The sequence below is a fragment of the Hemiscyllium ocellatum genome, chromosome 8 (assembly GCF_020745735.1).
Source record: "Hemiscyllium ocellatum isolate sHemOce1 chromosome 8, sHemOce1.pat.X.cur, whole genome shotgun sequence".
In the NCBI taxonomy this organism is placed as follows: Eukaryota; Metazoa; Chordata; class Chondrichthyes; order Orectolobiformes; family Hemiscylliidae; genus Hemiscyllium; species Hemiscyllium ocellatum.
Window position 1 is genome coordinate 53,877,543 of NC_083408.1, and position 20,383 is coordinate 53,897,925.

Consider the following 20,383-nt stretch of genomic DNA (forward strand, 5'->3'; position numbering starts at 1 on the left):
ACATGTCCAGAAACCCAAGCCACTCTCCCCTACATCAAAGACATCTCAGAAAAGACTGCCAGACTACTCAGATCCCTTGGCATCATGGTAGGCCACAAACCCACCAACACACGAAAACAGCAGCTAATGAACTTGAAAAACCTATACAGACAACAAGCAAAACTAATGTCATTTACAAAATACCTTGCAAGAACTGTAACAAACGCTACATTGGACAAACAGGCAGAAAACGAGCCACCAGGACACATGAACATCAACTAGCCACAAAAAGACACACCCACTCTCACTAGTATCTTTACATACAGATGAGAAAGGACACCACTTTGACTGGGACAACACATCCATCCTAGGACAAAACAAACAAACAAACAGAGACATGCATAAGAATTCCTCAAATCATGGCATCCCAAGCAGAACTCGATCCACAACATATGGACTTGAACCCTTTTTACTAACCACCACCCCCACCCGAGAAAAAAATAGGGAATGACATCACCACAGGAAATGATATCGCCAACCCAAGGAAACCTAAACACAAATAAAAAGCAGGCCATACTACTAGAGCTTCAAGAGAGGCTCACTGATGATGTTATCGAGTATGGTGACAAAACATCTGAAAACAAATCTTCTAGCTCAGCAAGCAAACTTACATCCAGAACCTTAACCTGAGCTACAAATCTCCTCATAACTCACTGAGGTATAATCTGTTCGGTTTCACATTTTACTACATGTATTTAAGCATCCTTTAGTACTTAATTTCTATTCTTAGGTTATTTTATTTTAGTTTATTCTAATTTGCTGTAATTAAAGATTTCTTCACTGAACTGCTCATTTTACATCAAAAGTGATACAGGATTCTTTGGAGCCCATCCAGTTTCAGAAGAGAGTTAACTGGGAAGCGAAAGGACTGCAAGAGTGTCCATGGTATGCTCAACAAAATGAGGTTGAATGAAGTGCAAAATAATTTTCCTGCAACAAGACCAGAAAGTTTCAAATGTCTTACCACAGAGAGCTCCTGCACGTTCTTCCAGCATCACCTGCCATGTGAAGCAATCCCCACGACTTCTTTCCATTTCCAAGTCTTTTGTGGATTGAGGGAATACACTTTTCCAAAGCAAGAGGATTCTTGGAAGATGACAGTGTATGACTGCTGGCCCTGAAATTACAAACTGGTAACATAACGGATGCCAAATTTGGAAAAAATAAACACAAAATCATCTAATATTTGCAAATAATTCACCCATTATAAGCACTCCAGATTCAGACAATTATAGTTAAGTTCAAGTATAAAGTAATATATTAGACCAACTAAAATTCATTTAAATTTGTCTTACATTTTATAATAGGATGACAACTAGTTACACTCTGAGCAAATGTTCATTTGTTGCACTATGCAATTGGATGTTAGGTTAACGAATGTATAAAGTAACATATATTTCATTGTCCGCATGCCCAACATGAACGTTCAAAACAAATTGTCTTCTCAGAGCATGGCAAGCTGTTATTATGAGGGTGCAGATCCATTTATGTGCATTGAAGATAAGCAACCTATTAGACATTTACCAAAAATTCTCCTGTGCTAATATGTTTGGGGAGAAGTTTCCTATCTCCTCCTGAAGCACAAGTGATTTTTGAAGGCTTTTTAAAAACCTTCTAGACTAAGAACATGCAGAGGTATAAGGATGGTTGAAATTAATGTCAAATGTGGGGCATTTTTACTAGTTATGAACAAGCAGCTTCACATTGCATTTTTTTTGCTCTTTTGAGTGAGAAGGTCTGAGGAGAAGTCTGCATTTTTAAATAAAAGGTCAATGGAAATAAAAATTGGATTGAAAAAATACTTAGGAATCATATGGCTTCAAATAAATTCTGGTCTTATGTAAGAACACTTGCTGCTTTTTCATTATTACTATTTTTATTCTTTTATCAATTTTGTATTGAGCTAGAAAGAACTTGTGGAATTTGGGACAGCTTGTGGTAGAAGAACAGACCAAATAAACGTTTTTTTTGAGGTGCCAGACCTGGAGGCTAATTGAAGATTAAACTTTGATTAAGAAAGTGTCAAATTTACTGATGAGAGAAAGATAAATAAGAAGATATTGTATAAAAGTCATACAGAAGCTATAAAGGTTCTCAGATAGGTACACAGGAAGTGCTTATGGAATTGAAACAATTGATACGAAGGGAGAGTTCATCAGCATAAACACGAAAGTTAGTCCAGGATTATGAATTACAAATAATTACAGCCATTTGGCCCAATTGATCTATGTCAGTGTTTGTGGACCACTACCCTTCTTCATCTAACCTCATCAAGATATCTTTCCATTTCTTTCACTGCTCCTTCTGTCTACAGATGACATCATGAGGTAGAAAAGGGGACGTGATGACAGACCCACAGGTAGCAATGGACAGATGGAAAAAAAGCCATCATTAGAGATTCATTGGCCATGTGTGGATCAGAGGAACAGTCAAGAAGAAAGCTGGTATGCTCTGACGTAGCAAATGTTACCTTTGCAGAAAATTGCATTTATAACTTTGATCAAAGCTGTTTTGGGAGGAAATAAATGGGATTCAAGGCATTTGAAAATCATATTTTGAAAACTACTGTACATAATAACTTCACAACATGACTTTAGAAAATAAAGTTTAGAGATACAGCATTAACTTAAGTGGACTGACAATTTGAAATTTTTTAGTATTTTAATGACACGATTGGATCTTGGATGATCTCCGAATTATCAGATGCCTCACAGATCAAGATATCTTTAACATGTTAAGAATCCGCTAAAATCTCTGCAGCGCCAACAGTTACAATTAAATAAATGCCAATAATTCATCACTTTCCTCTTAAGAATTCTGACATTTTTAATTTAGGAATCAGATTTTGTTTTGCCTCTGGTTGTTAACCATCTTACCTAGTGTCATAAGTGCAGAAAAAAGAAGCCAACCCGCCTGAGTGCGGTGTACTGAAAGGCGACTATTTTGGATTGCAGTACGTAAGAAATCCTCTGCTTGGGTCATTATCAACTGGAATAAATTAATTTAAAAATGGATTTTCAATATACATTGACCGTGGATATGAACAAAATTGTTTAATAGCGCCACATAAACAAGTGGAAAAATATATTTGATGACGAAAGATTTGGTGTTCAATAACAAAACAGCAGTGCTTAAAATCAATTTATTTCCGCTTCTGAATCATCTTAAGTTTTCTTGTCCAAATAAACATGAGCAAAATCATTACCTTTCCTTTCTCATGAGGGATACCGAGTGGACAATGCTGGACTGCTCCTAGCAGTGCTGCTATTGCAAAACTGTAACCAGTTACTGCTTCAGGGGAAGATCTCAGAGCACTTAGGCGTTCAGTGCAACGATCCAGAAGAGGAGAAATCTCAGATGGCAATGCCACTACGAAACAACGCAAACACCAAGCTGCAGCTAATCTAGCTGAAACACTGGGATGTAGCAGCACTGAAATTACTTTGTCCAGCACACCTGACAAAAGATGTATACATTTGAGTTTTGACTTGCATTTTCAAAAAGAAACAATTTTGGCTTTTTAACCAAGATATTCAAAACTTTTGCCTACAAGCTGGTTGCCAGTTAGGTTGTTCAATACTTTTACTGACAAAGGACTCACCTACTGCTAACATAAAAACAAGCAGACGTAAGATCAGACAGTTCAGTACATCATTTCATAAAAATAGATATTCACCAAATGCACCCCAATATCTAATTATTCTTTGAATAAGATTGAAATTTTAAATATTCACTACCTTTCCCAGAATTAAGTGTTATTTATTCTGTTAACAAAATTCTCTTATACCCTTTCGTGCCCATCTACTCATCATACAGTAATGCACAAGATAGGATTTGTATTAGTTGAGTGTATTGAGCTCAAAGTTCATATGCAGATCAGTACTGACATTAATAAAATCCTTTTAGATGTAATTGCAGTTTGTTAAAAATGACCTGGATTTTGCAATCATAATGACACTCACTTTCAGCATTTAACTTCATTATAGTTGTGAAACTGACATCAATTTCTAACATCTGCACAGGTGCAGTTAAACGTCAACATCCACAAATTGTGTTCAGTGATTACCTAATCCTCCTCAGGATATGCCACTGAAGTCGCTGCAGATGACCATTTTGGAAGTCAATTCAACCCACTCTAATACTACCGTTATTAACATTCTAACAAGTTGAGCCTTATTGAACAAAATTTGTTTTCTTAGAACAATGCAATAAAGTCAATGGCTTCTGACAACCTCACCCTGAAAAGCAAAGTTAATGTTTGGAAATTTTCAAATTTCAAATCAGATCAAACATGGATTGTTAGTGAGGAAAATTATTGCATTAATATGTCAACTTTGGTCTAATTTTTTTTATATAGAGGTTTAAAAAATTATGAGGGGCATGGAAAAGATAAATAGACAAAGTCTTTTCCATGGGGTCGGGGAGTCCAGAACTAGAGGGCATAGGTTTAGAGTGAGAGGGGAAAGATAGAAAAGAGACCTACAGGGCAACTTTCTCACACAGAGGTTGGTATGTGTATGGAGTGAGCTGCCTGGGGAAGTGGTCGAGTCTGGTACGATTGCAACATTTAAAAGGTATTTGGATGGATATATGAATAGGAAGGGTTTGGAGGGATATGGGCCAGGCGCTGGCAGGTGGGACTAGATTGGTTTGGGATATCTGGTCGGCATGGACAGGTTGGTCCGAAGGGTCTGTTTCCATGCTGTACACCTCTATGACAATGACATGTGTCCCCAGTTTTAATTTTACACTCCGTAAACTTAATAACACATTAATATAGGAGGAAATACACTTTACTTCTCAACTTCTGCATGTGAACATTCTTCAATGTGAGTAACATCACCTGTTTCTGGACTCCTGGTGATTATTGCAACTTGGCGTCAGAATCAAACAAACAATAGGAAATGCACTGTTTTTTTCTTTCAAGGTCAATAGAAAGTTCCATTACCGCCAATCACAAAATTTAAACAATCACTTTAATATATTTTCTGCACCACTACACAGTGTATTTAATATCCCGAGATGAATTGTAAATGTAATGGTGGATGTGTTTTTTTTAAGCATATGATGGTACTCAGGCCACTCGAGTGGTACCTGCTTATGAATTCAGGACCCTTTGAGAGAAGTGACTTTTTGTCATCTGTTTTAAATCTAGAGCTCCTTATCCTAAAACTATGACCTCTCATTCCAGAGTGCCTCACAATCCAAATCATTAAATCTAATGTCAAATAGCTTTTTAACAGATTGCTTTATTGATTTTACTCAGGAAACCTCATATGTACAACTAGCTTTTGCAGTTCTTTGGGATAGAATCTATAATATGTACAAATTATGGAACTTTTCATGGTTTGAGTGATTGGATTACATTCAATCAGTACCTGCAAGCAACAATTCGAATCATCAGCAAGTAAGACATTTACATTTAATGAGAGGAAACCTTGCGGATGAACTCATTCAAACATATTTTCACATTCTCTAATGTAAAAATTACAACACTACAGTCACATTAATATTCAGATGAACACGTTAGAGAACAGAAACACCAGATGAGACATTTGGAATTTCATGGTCTCCCTCACAGCCCGAAAGGCAGATATGCATCTCCACGTCGTATTGGGCATTCGGTGTCAACCACGGCAGCTTGTGGTCGAGGTATTTCACTGCTATGAATTCTGCTTTCCATGTTCAGTATAAGAGTATATCTAATTATCAGTATTAGTGGATAACCACAAATTAGTTTTAACAAATTAAGGCACTCGTCCAACGTGACACTGCCTAATTTATTGCATAATAGCAATTGTATCTAACTACATTTGGTAGTTAGATACAATTACAACTAACAGGAGCCAGGAATGACACGTGTCACCATTGTGATTTGTTGATGTTACATCATCTTTCAGCAAAGTGGGTAGATTTTATGGCAACTTTCAGAACCATTACTGCATATAACATCCAGTACTGAAGTATTTGTCATATTACCTATGGTGGAATCCTGAAGCAATGGAGCAGCAGTAGAACCAAGGCCTTGCACTAGACTGCCCAATTCTTGAAGGGCACAGACAAGTACATGTTGGCTTGCAGATACATCCATTGTATCTAACTTTGTCTCCATATTGGTGTCACTCATCGCAGCATCTAAGGGAAATAGAAAGCAAAATATGGTAGATACCAAGGATAAGAGCACACAAAGTATAAGCAAAACGAGTAGTGAAACTTTGAGCTGAGTTTATTGCTCAAGTGTTATACCAAGTTGAGCTTTACAACCTCAACAAAGATAAAGCGAATCCAGAAGTCAGAGCCAGGTTCAGTTCAGAAGATCCACATCAATACATGTGCTGTTCACAAGACTAAAATTAGTCAAAGCCTTGATTTTTCTTCAATAATCTGATAAATGTCAGTAAGTTAGCCTGTGTCTGTCTGTCTCTGGGATAGACAGTAAAAGAGAGAGTTACATATGCTAAGACTGAAGAAACTCACCAACAGGAAATGCTTGCAAATTTGTCAGTTAAAATTTGAACTTTTCAAGTAAAGCCATGATTACTAGTTCACAGAGGGTGAATGTTTGTACAACATGTTGGAAAAAAGTGCTGATTCTTTCATTATGCTGTTTTTAAAATTGTTCCAAATTATGTACAAAGCTTTGTCTTCTTTCCCTTTTCTTCTAAGTAGACTTATGTACTTTTGTTAAAAGTAATTTGGGAGATTTGCGTGAATATCTTTAGAGGCAGGCCACCATGGCAACTAAATTGCAAAAATAAAACTTGTAATTTTTCAAACCAGGTATCACTCTGGAATCTGACTTATTCAGTGTTACCATCAGCTGAAAAATTCTTAACACATACTACTTCTGAATTTACTTATTCTGAATACTACTTATTCATAAGATGGCATCCTTTCCCATAACATTAGATTTGCCATACATTATCAAGAACAATACATGAGGCACAAATTACATTAATCGAGAGGCAGCCAGTGTAGGATAAAATGTAGAAACTGCAATAAACTTTTCAAATTGAACATCCAAAGATAAAGGATGTTGCCAGGATTGAAGGATCTGAACTACAGGGAGAGGCTGAATAGGCTGGTGCTGTTTTCAGAGGCCTTATAGAGGTTTATAAAATTATGAGGGCCATGGATAGGATAAATAGACAAAGTCTTTTCCTTGGGGTCGGGGAGTCCAGAACGAGAGGGCAGAGGTTTAGGGTGAGAGAGGAAAGATATAAAAGAGAACTAAGGGGCAACTTTTTCACGCAGAGGGTGGTACATGAGCTGCCAAAGGATGTGGTGGAGGCTGGTATAATTGCAACATTTAAGAGGCATTTGGATGGGTATATGAATAGGAAGGGTTTCGAGGATTAATGGGCCGGGAGCTGGCAGGTGGGACTAGATTGGGTTGGGATATCAGGTCAGCATGGACGGGTTGGACCAAAAGGTCTGTTTCCATGCTGTACATCGCTTTGACTCTATAACTGTGGAGCGCACATACAAAACTACATCTCAACATTCAGCTTTCTTTGTGTGGCATGAAGATTATCCTAGATGGATTCTAGTTTCTTACCCACAGCTTTCTTCTGTTTACCTACAACCAGGCAGATCTCTTTGGCTGCTGCAATCTGAGCTTTCTCTCCAAGCAGACTTCCTACTGCAGATCGAAGGATAAATGAAACACAACGGCGACAACATATGGCATCAATTTGCGTCTGTGTAGCTTTTGGGTGAGACACCAACTCCAAAACATGTTCAAGTACGGCAGCAAAATTCAGTTCCAACCACTGCCCACCCAGTGTAGAAATAAAAGCAACATAAGCCTAGAAAAAACATGATTCAATGAAAATTGCGATTGCTTCTAATTTCAAGACCCAACAAAATACATTTGAATAACATTACACAACTCAGTTAATTATCTCTTTCTATCACACATTTCATGATTAAGCTCAAAGTTGTTGTAAACTGCACAATACTAAAATGAGTAATCTGGGGATCTAAGATGGCGGCGATCCGAAAAGATCACACTGCAGAGCTTCGCCTCGCAGCAGGAGCAGGATGGTCCTTTAACCCACCCAACCAAGGTCGTCAGGATTTCTTGGGGCGTTGAAAAGATTGTGGAGCTCCAAGAAACATTTGAAAGTTGACATACCTGTATTTTCAGCTGTCCAGAAATGCCTAAAAAGGGAGGAGGAGCATCTGAGGCCAGGTCTGCAGCTCAGCCTGCAACAGCCTCGGTGCCGATTACTCGCCAGGACCTGGTGAACCACCTCTCGAAATCTCGCGAGATGCTGGGGAAACAGATTGAAGAGAAGCTGACTCCAGTCTCTCTCATGCTGCAGAAGCATGAGCAGTAGCTGGGAGACCTGGAGGAGTGGACGGATGAGGTGGAGCACAGGGTGACAGTGGTGGAAGCTGATGCCAGTTCACTCAAAGAGATCCAAGACCTGAAGACGCAGGTTTGTAATTTGCATGACCAAGTAGATGATCTTGAAAAGGTCTGCCGGAAGGTAAGAAAGGTGACTGGCCTGCGGAATGTGTTGAAGATTGGCTTCTGAAATTCCTTGACTTGGAGGCTGGCATGAAAGGATTGAAGATAGAGAGGGCTCACTAGGTCGCAGCGCGGAGGTCGGGTCTGGGTCAACACCCTCATCCTTTCCTGGTGCAGTTCCATCATTACAGAGATAAGGAGAGAGTCATGGAGGGTTCCAGACTCCAGGGGTAGGATCCAAAGGCCCTAATTTACGAGGGGTCTAAGATCATGTTTTTTCAGGACTTTTCAGAAACGAAAATCGTATGATTGCATCAAGAGAAGACTGAAGGAGCTTGGGATTCAGTACTCCCTGAGATATCCAGCAGTGCTTCGGATCACCTTAGATGGATCCATGCATCTCTTTGACACATCAGAGAAGGTAAAAGTCTTTGTGAACAAACTAACCTAATTTAAACAATTGTAGTATGTATAAATATTGTTGCTTGGGTATGCGTTTATCATCCTGTAAAAGAAATGGAGGAAATCCAGTTGGAGCTTTGTTTTTCCCCTTTTTTTTCCTCTATTGATGATAATTTGGTTCAAACTATGTCTGGCGGTGGTTAAGATGTACATTTAAAATTTCTAAGTCAGGACATACCAAAGGATGGGTGGGGTATTTATTCCCCCCTTTTTTTTAAAAAAAAATTTTTTAAATTCATATTGATATTCTATGGGGTGTTTATTCTTTTTAGCTTGTGCAAAGAAGGAGCTGGCTTTCACAAAGCAAAGGTTATACGAGCATGGTGACAAGCCGGGCAAATACTTAGCATACCTTGCCAGAAAGAGAAGTGCCCCACAAACCATTGCAGCGATCAGGGAAAGGTCTGGGAACCTAACATGTGATTCTAAAAAGATTAATGTGGCATTCCAGAGATCCTACTCTAAGTTATATCAGTCCGACAATTGTGAGGAGGGGCAGGCCAAAACTGAATCCTTTTTTTTAAAAGAGGTCTGAAGCTCCCGGGTGTGACTCCCGAACAACAGTCCTTTCTCAATGCCCCATTATCAGAGCAAGAAGTGCAGGAAGCTGTGAGGCAGCTTCAGAATGGAAAGGCGCCCGGTCCTGATGGACTTCCCAGTGAATTCTAGAAGGAATTGAAAAGTATACTGTCAGGCTCGATGCTCAATATGTTCAATGATTCATACAGTCCTGTTTGTCTCCCACCATCTCAGAGAGGCCAATATTTCACTTATCCTTTTAAAAAAAAGGGAAGGATGCAGAAGACTGTGCTTCATACAGGCCCATCTCACTCTAAATGTGGACTTTAAGATCCTCTCTAAGGCTCTTGCGTGTAGGCTGGAGACTGTGTAACCCTCTATTATTAAAGAGGATCAGACAGGCTTCATAAAGGGTCGCAGATCCTCCAATAACATTAGGAGGCTGCTTAACGTAATTCAAGCATGCCAACAGCAATCAATACAGGGTATGGTGATTTCTTTAGATGCAGAGAAGGCATTTGACCGAATTGAGTTGCCGCACCTTTTCTATATTCTAGACCAATTTGGTCTGGGCAAAGTTTTCATAAGATGGATAAAGGTTCTCTGCAATGCACCTCTCGCTGCGGTCATTACCAACGGGGTACGATCAAGCAAATTTAATATTTCTAGGGGCAGCCGACAGGGCTGAACCGTTGGCAGAGGCCATTCATGTGGATCTCAATATATCAGCTCCAGAAGTGGGGTCAAAATTACATAAAATCGCGCTGTATGCAGATGATGTTCTAATTTTCTTGACAAATCCAGCAGTCTCAGTGCCTTGCCTGATATAATGCATTCACGCGTTTGGCGCTTTTTCAGGGTATAAGACTAATTTTGCTAAATCAGAGGCTCTGCCTTTGGGTGGTCTTACGAAAGAGTTGGCTCTTGAGTGACTATGGATTCCCAGTTAGGTGGTCACAGGGGGGTTGTGTGTATTTGGGCATATTCATTACTCCAGTTCTGGATTGGCTGTTCAAAGCCAATTTTACTCAATTATTTGAAAAAATTAAACGAGATCTCCAAAGATGGGTGGCACTTCCAGTCTCATGGTTGGGTCAGATCGCGTTTATTAAGATGAATGTTCTCCCTCGTTTGCTATACCCTATGCAGATGCTCCGCCTGATTTTCAATAAACTAACACTTGGGAGACTGAACGGTTGGTTCAGCTCCTTCATCTGGCACCATAAACGGCCCCTCATTAAATTAGCCAAGCTGTAGTTGCCTCATAGATTTGGGGGGGGGGGGGAGGGGGGGGGGGGGGGGGAGAGGAGGAGTAGATCTTCCGGACATTAAAAATTACCAATTAAGCTCACTTTTGACTTACGCAAGTGTTTGGGTTTGTGGGGACCCTCTTTCAATATGGCTAGATATCAAAGTCTCCCAAGCAAGGTGCCCCCTTACCAATTTGCTGTTTTTAGACAAAGTGAGGACAGTAAGGAAATATTGCCATAACCCAATAGTCATCAATACCGTTAAAGCATGGAGGGCAATTCGGCAGAGGGAAAGTAATATTGGCAAAACATCTTTGTTTACACCTTTAGGGGGTATGCCGAGTTTTCAAATCAGGAACAATAGGTTCAGGATTTAAACGCTGGGCAGCTAGGGGTGTATCTTGCATGGGTGATTTATTTGAGGGAGATGTCCTTCGATCAGTTAGCAAGGAAGTACGAGTTACCGAACAGAGACCTCTTTCGTTTTTTTCAAGTTAGGAATTTTATTCAAAAAAAACGACACTTTTGATTGATCCCTACAAATCTGACATAGGAAGAGGGGTACTAAGGGATAAGAGTACACTATCTGTCAATACTTCATATCACCAATTGTGGGGGGGGGGTGCCATCTCAGATGAATCTGATCGACTCTGCAAGATGTGGGAAAGAGATCTGGGTGTTGAAGTTTCTTCAGAAGCATGGACGGATATTTGGGACAATGCAAGGAAGATATCAATTTGCAATAGGACCCATGTTTCACAGTTGAAGATTCTCCGCAGGGACCACTTAGCCCCAGACCGTTTGTCAAAATTTAAACCAGGGGTATCTTCAGCATGTCCCAAGTGCAAGGTCTGTACGGGTACTCTTACCCACTGTCTTTGGGCTTCAAACATATTGGAGCGCTTTGGTGGGTGCAATGGAGAGGATTTTAGGTGTAGGGGTGGAGAAGGACCCTATTTCACTCCTTTTGGGCCTACCCATTGCATTTCCGGCAGACTCGCATCAGGAAAAACTTTTCAATATTCTTACAATTTGTGCAAGGAAGAATATCTTGCTAGGTTGGATATCAGAAAAGCCCCCAGGCCTGTCGGGTTGGCGGAAGATTATTATGGAGCATATCCCCTTGGATTTACTCACAAATATGATACACCACAAAACTGAGAATTTTTACAAGACATGGTAACCCTTTTTGAAATACCTGGACACAGATTTACCTGCCACACTAACAAGGGTTTTTATATAGCCGTAACGATTGTGTTTCATGAGACCAACATCCAGGGAGGAGGAACTGTGAATGTAGGAGTGTTTTGTTTGGCTGGGCTGAGTTAGTACTATTTGTTTGTTGTTGGGTATTTATTTAGTTAGTTAAATAGCTAGTTTAGGTTTTTTTTAATTTTATACTTCTCTATATATGTTTATACATTCGTATAGGAGGGTGTGTTGGGGAATTTTTTTTATTATTTGGGTTTAGCTCAGAACTATTTTTGTACTGTTTTGAATTGCATTGTTTTGTATTTGTTGTAATATTTAAAAATCTATTTTTTCTTAATCAAAATATATTAGTAATAAAAGTAATTTGTAGCTTATTTTTGTATCAGACGTACATGGTAAGTGGTAACCATAGGGAAAGACTTACTTATTTCATGTCCGGGAAATTTGCAACGGTTTTTCGAAGTTTTTGAAAAGAATTTGTTACGGTTTGATCACTTGTAAAGGAATAAAGATTTTTTTGGATAATAATGAATATTGGTCTGTACAACCTCATAACAATTGATATGGAAGGAATATTGAAAGGAAGGAAGTTTAAATACAGAGGCCACCAAGACAAAGGAGAGGTTCTGAACAGAGTGAAGGTGGTCAGCAATTAAAGTCATAGAGCTAGATTTCTGAGCAACCAAAAAGCATATTCTCTGTTGCCACTGTTTCTATCACTTTCAGGTAACTGAATTTCCAGAATCAGCTATCCCATATGAAGATAAAGGTGGTTGACCTACATTACCACAACTGACAGGATTCAAGAGTTGAAAAGGTTTTAGAAAAAAGTATGGCATTTTGTGGAAAATTGTACGGCAGAACTAGTTTACATGCAAATCGGGCTATTTCCTTGAAACAGAGAGCAAACATTCTGCACTAGGAAAATCTCTGCTTGGAAGAGCTTTGAGGCTGAAAACATTGGTCAGACAGGCAGAGTGGACTGGGATAGATTTTCTGGTATTGGCTATTTCATGTGTAATTTTTAGTTCATTCCAATATGATTTGATTATTAATTTATATCATGTAAATTCATTCTGATGAGTATTGAAAGAAAAATAATAAAAAGTGATTTCTTGTTCAGTTATGTCTTCATTTGGCAACTGTTTGATAAACTTGGGTTTTTATTTTGAAAACAGTTCTCCATGGGGATCATAACAATGGAATTTAGACATCACTGGCAAAGCCAGCATGTATGACGAATTCCCAGTTGTCCTCAAAAAGGTCAGCCACTATTTTGAACTGAAGTTCATACACTACAAATATATCCAGAATGCTGTTTGAGACTCAATTCTAGAACTTTAACACAGCAACAGCGAAGGGATGGTGATAAATTTTCATTTGAATGGTGAAAAACCTGGAGATGAATTTGCAGATCTTGGTACTCCCATGTAACTGATGCTACATTGTTCTTCTAGATGATGTGGTCACTGGTTTGAAGATTCTGTTGAACTTCACCAAGTTGCTACAGTGCATCTTGTAGACAGTACACTGTTGTCACTGTGCCAGTCCTGGAAGTGGTGTTAATCAAGTGGTATGTGTTGTTTTGATAGTTTTGAGCAAGATGAGTGCAATGTATTCATCATGCCTTGTGCCTTGTTGATACCGGACAGATTTTGGGGAATCAGCAAGAAGAGGTAATCATCGTAAAATTCTCAGTATCTGAACCACAGTAGTCACCACCACAGTATTCATCAGGCTGGTCTATCTAATTTTCTGGTAAATGGTAACCAAAAGGTTGGTGAAGATGGTGAACTCAGTATTTGTAATATTAATGATGATCTGGAGAGGATTAGATTGCTTATTATTGATGATAGGTCATTGCATGGCACTTCTGTGACACGTATGCTACTTGCCAATCATCCTCCTAAGCCTAAATGTTGCCCAGAGCATATCACACAGTGGCATGGACTGATGACTTACCAATGGGCCAAAAATCTGCATTCATCAGCAAACCACTTTTGACCTTTACGATGGAGGAAAGGTCAGAATGATTCATGGGCTGGGCCTAGGGCACTACCCTCAGGAACAGGCAATGATGCCTTTGTACTGAAATGAATAGTCTCCAAAAGTCTTTACCAACTTATTGGTATGACTGTAACGAGTGGAGAGTTTCCCTTCAATTCTCATTGACTTTAACTTCACTTAGGCTCCTTGGTGCCAGACTTCATCAAATGTATCCTTGACGCTAGGAAGAATTGTTTTTTTTTTACTTCATTTCCATAATTCAATTCTTGCCCATATTTGGGCAAAATTTACAATAAACTCTGGAGTTGATTGGTCCTGGTAGTATCTGAACTCAGCTTCAGGTGAGCAGGTTAAGTCCTCTTGACAGCTCTGTTGATATCTTCTTCACTCTGATCATGATTGAGAATGGATTCATGGGGGAAGAAATTGGCTGAATTGATTAATTCTGTTTTTTTTATAGACAGATCATAATTGGGCAATCTTCTAAATTGGCAGGTAGATGCTCATATGGTCGTTGTACTGAAATAGCTTGACTAAGAGAGTCTCACGAGCATTGGAATGATACAGCACAGAAGACGCAGATATCCTCAGCACTACAGCTGGTACAACATCAAGGCCTGCAGTGTACACAATGCACTTGGCAATTTCTTTATTTCATATGGAGTGAATCAAATTGGCTGAAGACTGTAATGCTGGAGAGCTGAGGAAGATGTCAATTAATCAAGAAGTAACAATGACATAAAGAAGGTCAAAATATCATATCCCAGACTTCCTTCAATCTTAATGATTAACAGCTTCTCTGGATTAATAGTTGTCAAGTCTAACACTGGTTCACAGTACACCACACAGTAAAGGGCCACTCCCTTAAAATGAGGAGGACGATCACAAGAAAGAAGCAAAGAGGACATTCCATGCCTGAGAAAGTAGCATTTCAAAAAGCATACTACCAATTATTTTAAAATGCTCCACAGACTTTGACATAATATTTGTGTATTTTCATACATTTATACACTTCAATAGTTTTTGATTCTACAACAAACAAAAATGCAGTTAAAAGAGACTCCATACATGGTATCTCAAAAGGTAAAACTGAAATGTAATTTCAAACCTGAGTTACTCCAATCCGAATATCCCGATTCACAGAACTGCCTCCTTTTAGCATTTCTCCACTGACGCGCAAGAACCCACTGCCTCCTCGCAAGAAGCCAGAAGCCAGCAAGTTCATAGTTTCCTCCAGTGTGGTTTTACGAACAACCTGCCTCACACCTGACAGATAAAGGAACAAATAAGATTAACTTTTAAACACTAAACCCACAGACTATAATAGTACACAAAAAAGATATTTCCAGTATGTTTTCGAGCTTATCTATTAGATTTAATCCTCCCAATGAGTGGACAATGATATTAAAATGGAGAGGCACAGTTTCAGTCAAATTATGCTGGTTAATATGACATCAACAAAATTCAAAGCCAAATTTGAAGTGTTATAGAACCCTGCAGAGACAGATAATTTTTTTTTGTTAGAATAAAACAAATCCCGATGAGGCCAATGGAAAGAAAGCCGAAGCACAACATTTCACTTTTAAACATGTTTTTGTAACAAACCAACCCAAACTACCATAAATCAACATTAACAGATGAAGGATATTTTAAATAAAATCAAATTTCACTTCAAATGGACAATATTTCAAGTAGTTATAAGGATTTCTACTACTTGGTGTACCAAGTGCCATCTCTCAGACTTTGTAGCTTGGGCTGAGTTTTCAAGGATTTCTCATCTTCCTTCTAATTGTTTCAGTCTTTGTGTCGTATTCACTAGCAACCATGTGCCAATCCCCCCTTTACTGATAATGCAGAAGTCTACAAACACACTCTCACTTATGTCACAACAGTCCCCAAGACATAGAACCTTCAGAGATTTTCTTCCTTCTTTAACTCTTTGATACAGTCTTATTGGTTCTGGAACACCAACACAACAGTCATGGGTCTTAACCAATCAACAATACATCATTCAATTTTCAGTGTTTGTCATAACCAATCGTACAACACATCCAGTAACACAGTCACTGTTCTATTCTCAGAACCCTACTTCAACATCAGGATCTGGTAAAATAAAAACTGCCGAACTGAGAAGTCTTCCATTCAAAGAGGAGACAATGTTTCCTCTTTACTTAAATTACCAGCATTCTAAACAAGCAAATATGAAGCACAGGCTGGAACCCAAGCTGTCACTGCAATCAGCTTTTGATTTACTCTTAGTTTCTTAGTTGTTCACCCCTATGACGAACCAAGAACACATGGGCATTTCTTGGAATCTAATATTGAATACAATCAAATTATACTCTTTCAGGGGATATACCAACCACTTGGGTCTTAAAGAAACATCACACAAAACGAAACCAAAATCACCAAAAAATTGAGTAGCCCGGTTAACCAAATGCCAAACTAAGGCCCAAACCTGTCTTTGCTTAATTTTTAAATTCATGATCTTTTCTAATTAACCAGTTTAGGGATATTATTCAATACCTATGGAGCAGGTGGAGGTTTAACTCCGGTATCCTGGCTCAAATGTAGAGACCCAACCCTTGCATCACAAGAGTCCCATACAACTTGGAAATTCACATGAAATGGATGAAATAAATTGCAAGCGTGAGAAAAGCAATACACAACTCTCCAGGGCTCAAATACCCAATCAAAACTATTGGATACAATCAAGTCCAGACTAGATGCTCTCCAGGAGGGAACAGGCTGGGATTCTTTTTCACTAAGGTCCACTTAATACAGAAAAAATTTCCAGATATTTAAATAAAAACATATGAAGAAATAAATGAATGCAAAGCCAAAGAGAGAAGTATTAAGTAACTGCAGGAGTGGTTGCCAAAAAAGTCCCTTGAAGAAAAGTTATGATGCTTACTGAAAGGAAAGGGATGGTGGAAATTTTGGGGAAGAATTTCCAGATAATGGGGCGTATAAGCTGATGGCATGGATACCAAGGAAGGGATGGAGTGGATGTCATACAAGAGATCAATGCTTGAAGTATGGAAAGTTCTGGAGAGGTTTTCAGGCTGAGGTAAGTTGTAGAAGCAGAGCTTAACAAGGTCTTCAAGTACTTTCAAATATGAAAATGATCATTTTAAAACCTGAGGAAATGTTTGGCTGAGAGACAACAAGTCAGTGAGGTTAACAGTGTTGATAAGTTGAAGTTAGTGTCGAACATGACATCAATAGAACTGTATTGGCTAGGCAGGCACTGAAATTGTCATACTTCCTGATGGCAAAGGAATAGATGGCTGTGTTTATGGCAAAGGAAGTCAATGTTACTTCGGTGGAAGATGACAATTATAGTCTAATACTGTCAAAAGCTCCAGGAAGGCTCAGGATCAGTTACAAGTGCAAGGTGCATCATTCAGAAGTCCTGGTTAAGATAAATAAGATTACAGCCATACGACATTTTTAATACTTCCTCAGAATGCAAGGCTTCATTTTAAGTTAAACACCTGCTTAAATTAAACATAGTTTACTTAAAAAGATCACAGCAGGCAGAAGGATACAATGGGACATTGAAGTTAATTAGTGATATTATCCAACTTTCTTTAAAAGAAAAGGATCTTGATTATCCTTCAAGGTAAAGGATAGGAGTTCTGCACCTTCACTAAAATCACTGTTGAAACAAATAAAAGAATCAACTTGATCAGATGCAGCCACTAAGAAATATGTTCCAAATCTGTTACTTTTAGGTTGTTATTTCAATACTGAAATCTTATTTCAGAAGCTAAATTAGTTCAAATAAAGTTGCAGCAAAAAATTCCAACTGTTTAAGTATAGCACCTACCAGTGCCCCGTTTAGGCATCACAGCTGTAGCCAGAACAGCACCCAGCAATTTTGAAACTGATACGCGTACATCATAATTTGAACCTTCGAAGGCTTTAAAACAAAGTGTAGCAACATTCTCCAATTCTGTGGTCCACATAAATACAGCTTCATTTTGAAGTTCCAAAAGACACTGAAAAGAGCAAAAACATTACAATTTTCCAGAATTCACAACATAGCATTCATGGGACTAAGTATACAGGGAACCAGAGAGAATGATTGAAACAGTTTGTTCTAATTCCATGGATCAAATATTCTGACAAACAATTCAATGTGAATGCATAACTTCACCATATTGACAGACTGTAAAACATCTTTACTTTGTAAAAATAATTATTCAAGTTTTTTACTATAAAGGCAACATAAATACAAGGTCCATTAAGATACACAGCGCAGGAACTCAACGTCTCACGAACAAAATAATGCACTTCTGAATGGGAGAGAGAATGCCAGAACCCACACTGATTTTTCATGATTTTATCTTTAGTCTTTCATCAATTTTCAATTATGAGCTGGAAATGACTAGCAGATTTTGGAACAGGTTGTGTTAAAGGAAAGGAACAAGCTTTGCTGGTTTGTGAAACCAGGCCTGGATGATACCTGCAGGTTGAGCCTTAAGTAAAAGGGTTCAAAATAACAGTGACCTTAGGGAACAGCAAAGTGTTTCAACAGACAGCATTTAGCTATTAAATGAGGTCAGTACCTGGGAATTGATCCCAGCAAGTTTGAAAGGGACCTTATGTTCAAGCAGGATGGTGGTTATTGAATGGTAATGGAGACCTCAGGAGGCAGCTTTCCAGGGCAGAACTATTTTTTTTTAATTCACTTCCTGAGAAATGGTTCTCGGCTGCTACTGAGATAAAATGAAAATCTGAAAGCTCCTTGCTTAATCTGATACATCAGCTTCTGGAAGTCCAAAGAGTTTAAAGTTGGGAGATTTATAATTACTGCAGGTGGATAGTGTTAACTGGGGAAGGAGCAGTGAGTTTAGGAATAAAGCTAATCTGTGCAAAGTGTGATATTTAGAAACATATGAATTATGTAATATATCTCTAAATTATCTGAGAACTGCCTCCTCAGTACAAGACTCAGTTGTAGTCAATTGTAGAACTTTCACCAAATTTAAACAGCTTTCTGGAGGGAGTTCTTGCATAACACGACTGACTAAGTTGGCAATTAATGGAACTTGGTTCTTGAATCCCACTCCGAATGATGATTCTTTGTTTACCTTTCTTCAGTGTTTTGGTAAAAGCTAGGTTAATAGAATGAACTGTTAATAATGAAACACATTCAGATTCTTTCATTAAAGGTAAACTCCCATTTCTGTCAATTTACTGGATACATGGAGTCAATTTTAGCAAGACATTCAAGTCGAGAGAGATCAACAGAGAAGCAGTAGCATACAATTAAGGGGATATTCCACATAGTACAAGATAGATACATTCCAACAAAGAAGAAACATTCTCAGGAACGACCTGCCATTCACAGTTAAATAAAATGATGAAAGATGGCATCAAACTCAAAAAATAAGACTTACAGTTGTGCAAATATTGGTGGCAGAAGAGCATGTAAAATATGAAAAGCAGTAAAAAAATTAATGAAAGGTAATTAAGGAAGGAAAAGTAAGAATATATGAGAAAGTTATCCAAAAATATAAAAAATGGGAAAAGTTTCTTCAGGTATTTCAAAAAGAGTTACAAACTAAGTGTTGGTCAGATAGAAAATGAATCTAGGGAATCAGTGAGAGAGAATCAAGAGATGGCTGACAAACCACATATTCTGATATATGAGGGGATATCTTAAAAGAACTAGCTGGGAGATAATTGATTGTAATTTTCCAAAAGTCATGACATTAAAGAAAGGTTCCTTTAGATTAGAAAATAGCTAAGATAACTCCTTAATTTGAAAGGGAGGGGGGCAGAAAGGAGGAATATACAAGCCAATTAGCTTAACATCTGTCATAGGGAGAATATGAGAAGCACGCTCGATGGGCCAAACGGCCTTTTTCTAAGCTACAGACGTCGATGACTCTAAAAGCTATTATTCAATACATTATAACAGAGCACTTACATAAGTTCAAGGTAATCAGACAGTGCCAACATGGTTTAGTCATAGGAGAAGGGCTTATGCCCGAAACGTCGAATCTCCTGTTCCTTGGATGCTGCCTGACCTGCTGCGCTTTTCCAGCAACACATTTTCAGCTCTGATCTCCCGCATCTGCAGACCTCACTTTCTCCTCTTAGTCATAGGAAAATCATGTTGAACTAATTAATTGAAGTAGCTTGTGCAGTGAAAAAAGGGGAATCAGTGCATGTACTCTACTTAGATTTCTAGAAGGCATTTGAGAAGATACCACATCAAATGTTATTGTGGAAAAGCTCACAGTTTTAGGGGAATATTTTGGCAGGAGAAGATGATTGACAGAGGGTAGGAATAGATAGGTCTCTCCAGAATGGCAGGATATAAGAAGTGATGTGCCACAGGAGCCAGTGCTAGGGTCTCAATTCTTTACAATTTAACAAACTAACATGGATGACAGGACAAAAG

At 38.5% G+C, this 20,383-nt stretch overlaps 1 protein-coding gene across 3 annotated transcripts in view; it reads right to left on the reverse strand.

Moving 5' to 3' along the window:
• Positions 1-20,383, reverse strand: part of heatr5a (HEAT repeat containing 5a) — a 132,799-nt gene that overhangs the window by 87,974 nt on the left and 24,442 nt on the right. For all 3 annotated transcript variants that reach the window (XM_060829040.1, XM_060829038.1, XM_060829039.1), the window contains exons 6-12: positions 17,798-17,969; positions 15,074-15,231; positions 7,598-7,847; positions 6,019-6,174; positions 3,245-3,495; positions 2,916-3,027; positions 1,004-1,156 (exon numbers count right to left, since the gene is read on the reverse strand). In XM_060829040.1, the coding sequence (XP_060685023.1) occupies positions 1,004-1,156; positions 2,916-3,027; positions 3,245-3,495; positions 6,019-6,174; positions 7,598-7,847; positions 15,074-15,231; positions 17,798-17,969 (1,252 nt within the window). The remainder of the gene's footprint in view (positions 1-1,003; positions 1,157-2,915; positions 3,028-3,244; positions 3,496-6,018; positions 6,175-7,597; positions 7,848-15,073; positions 15,232-17,797; positions 17,970-20,383) is intronic.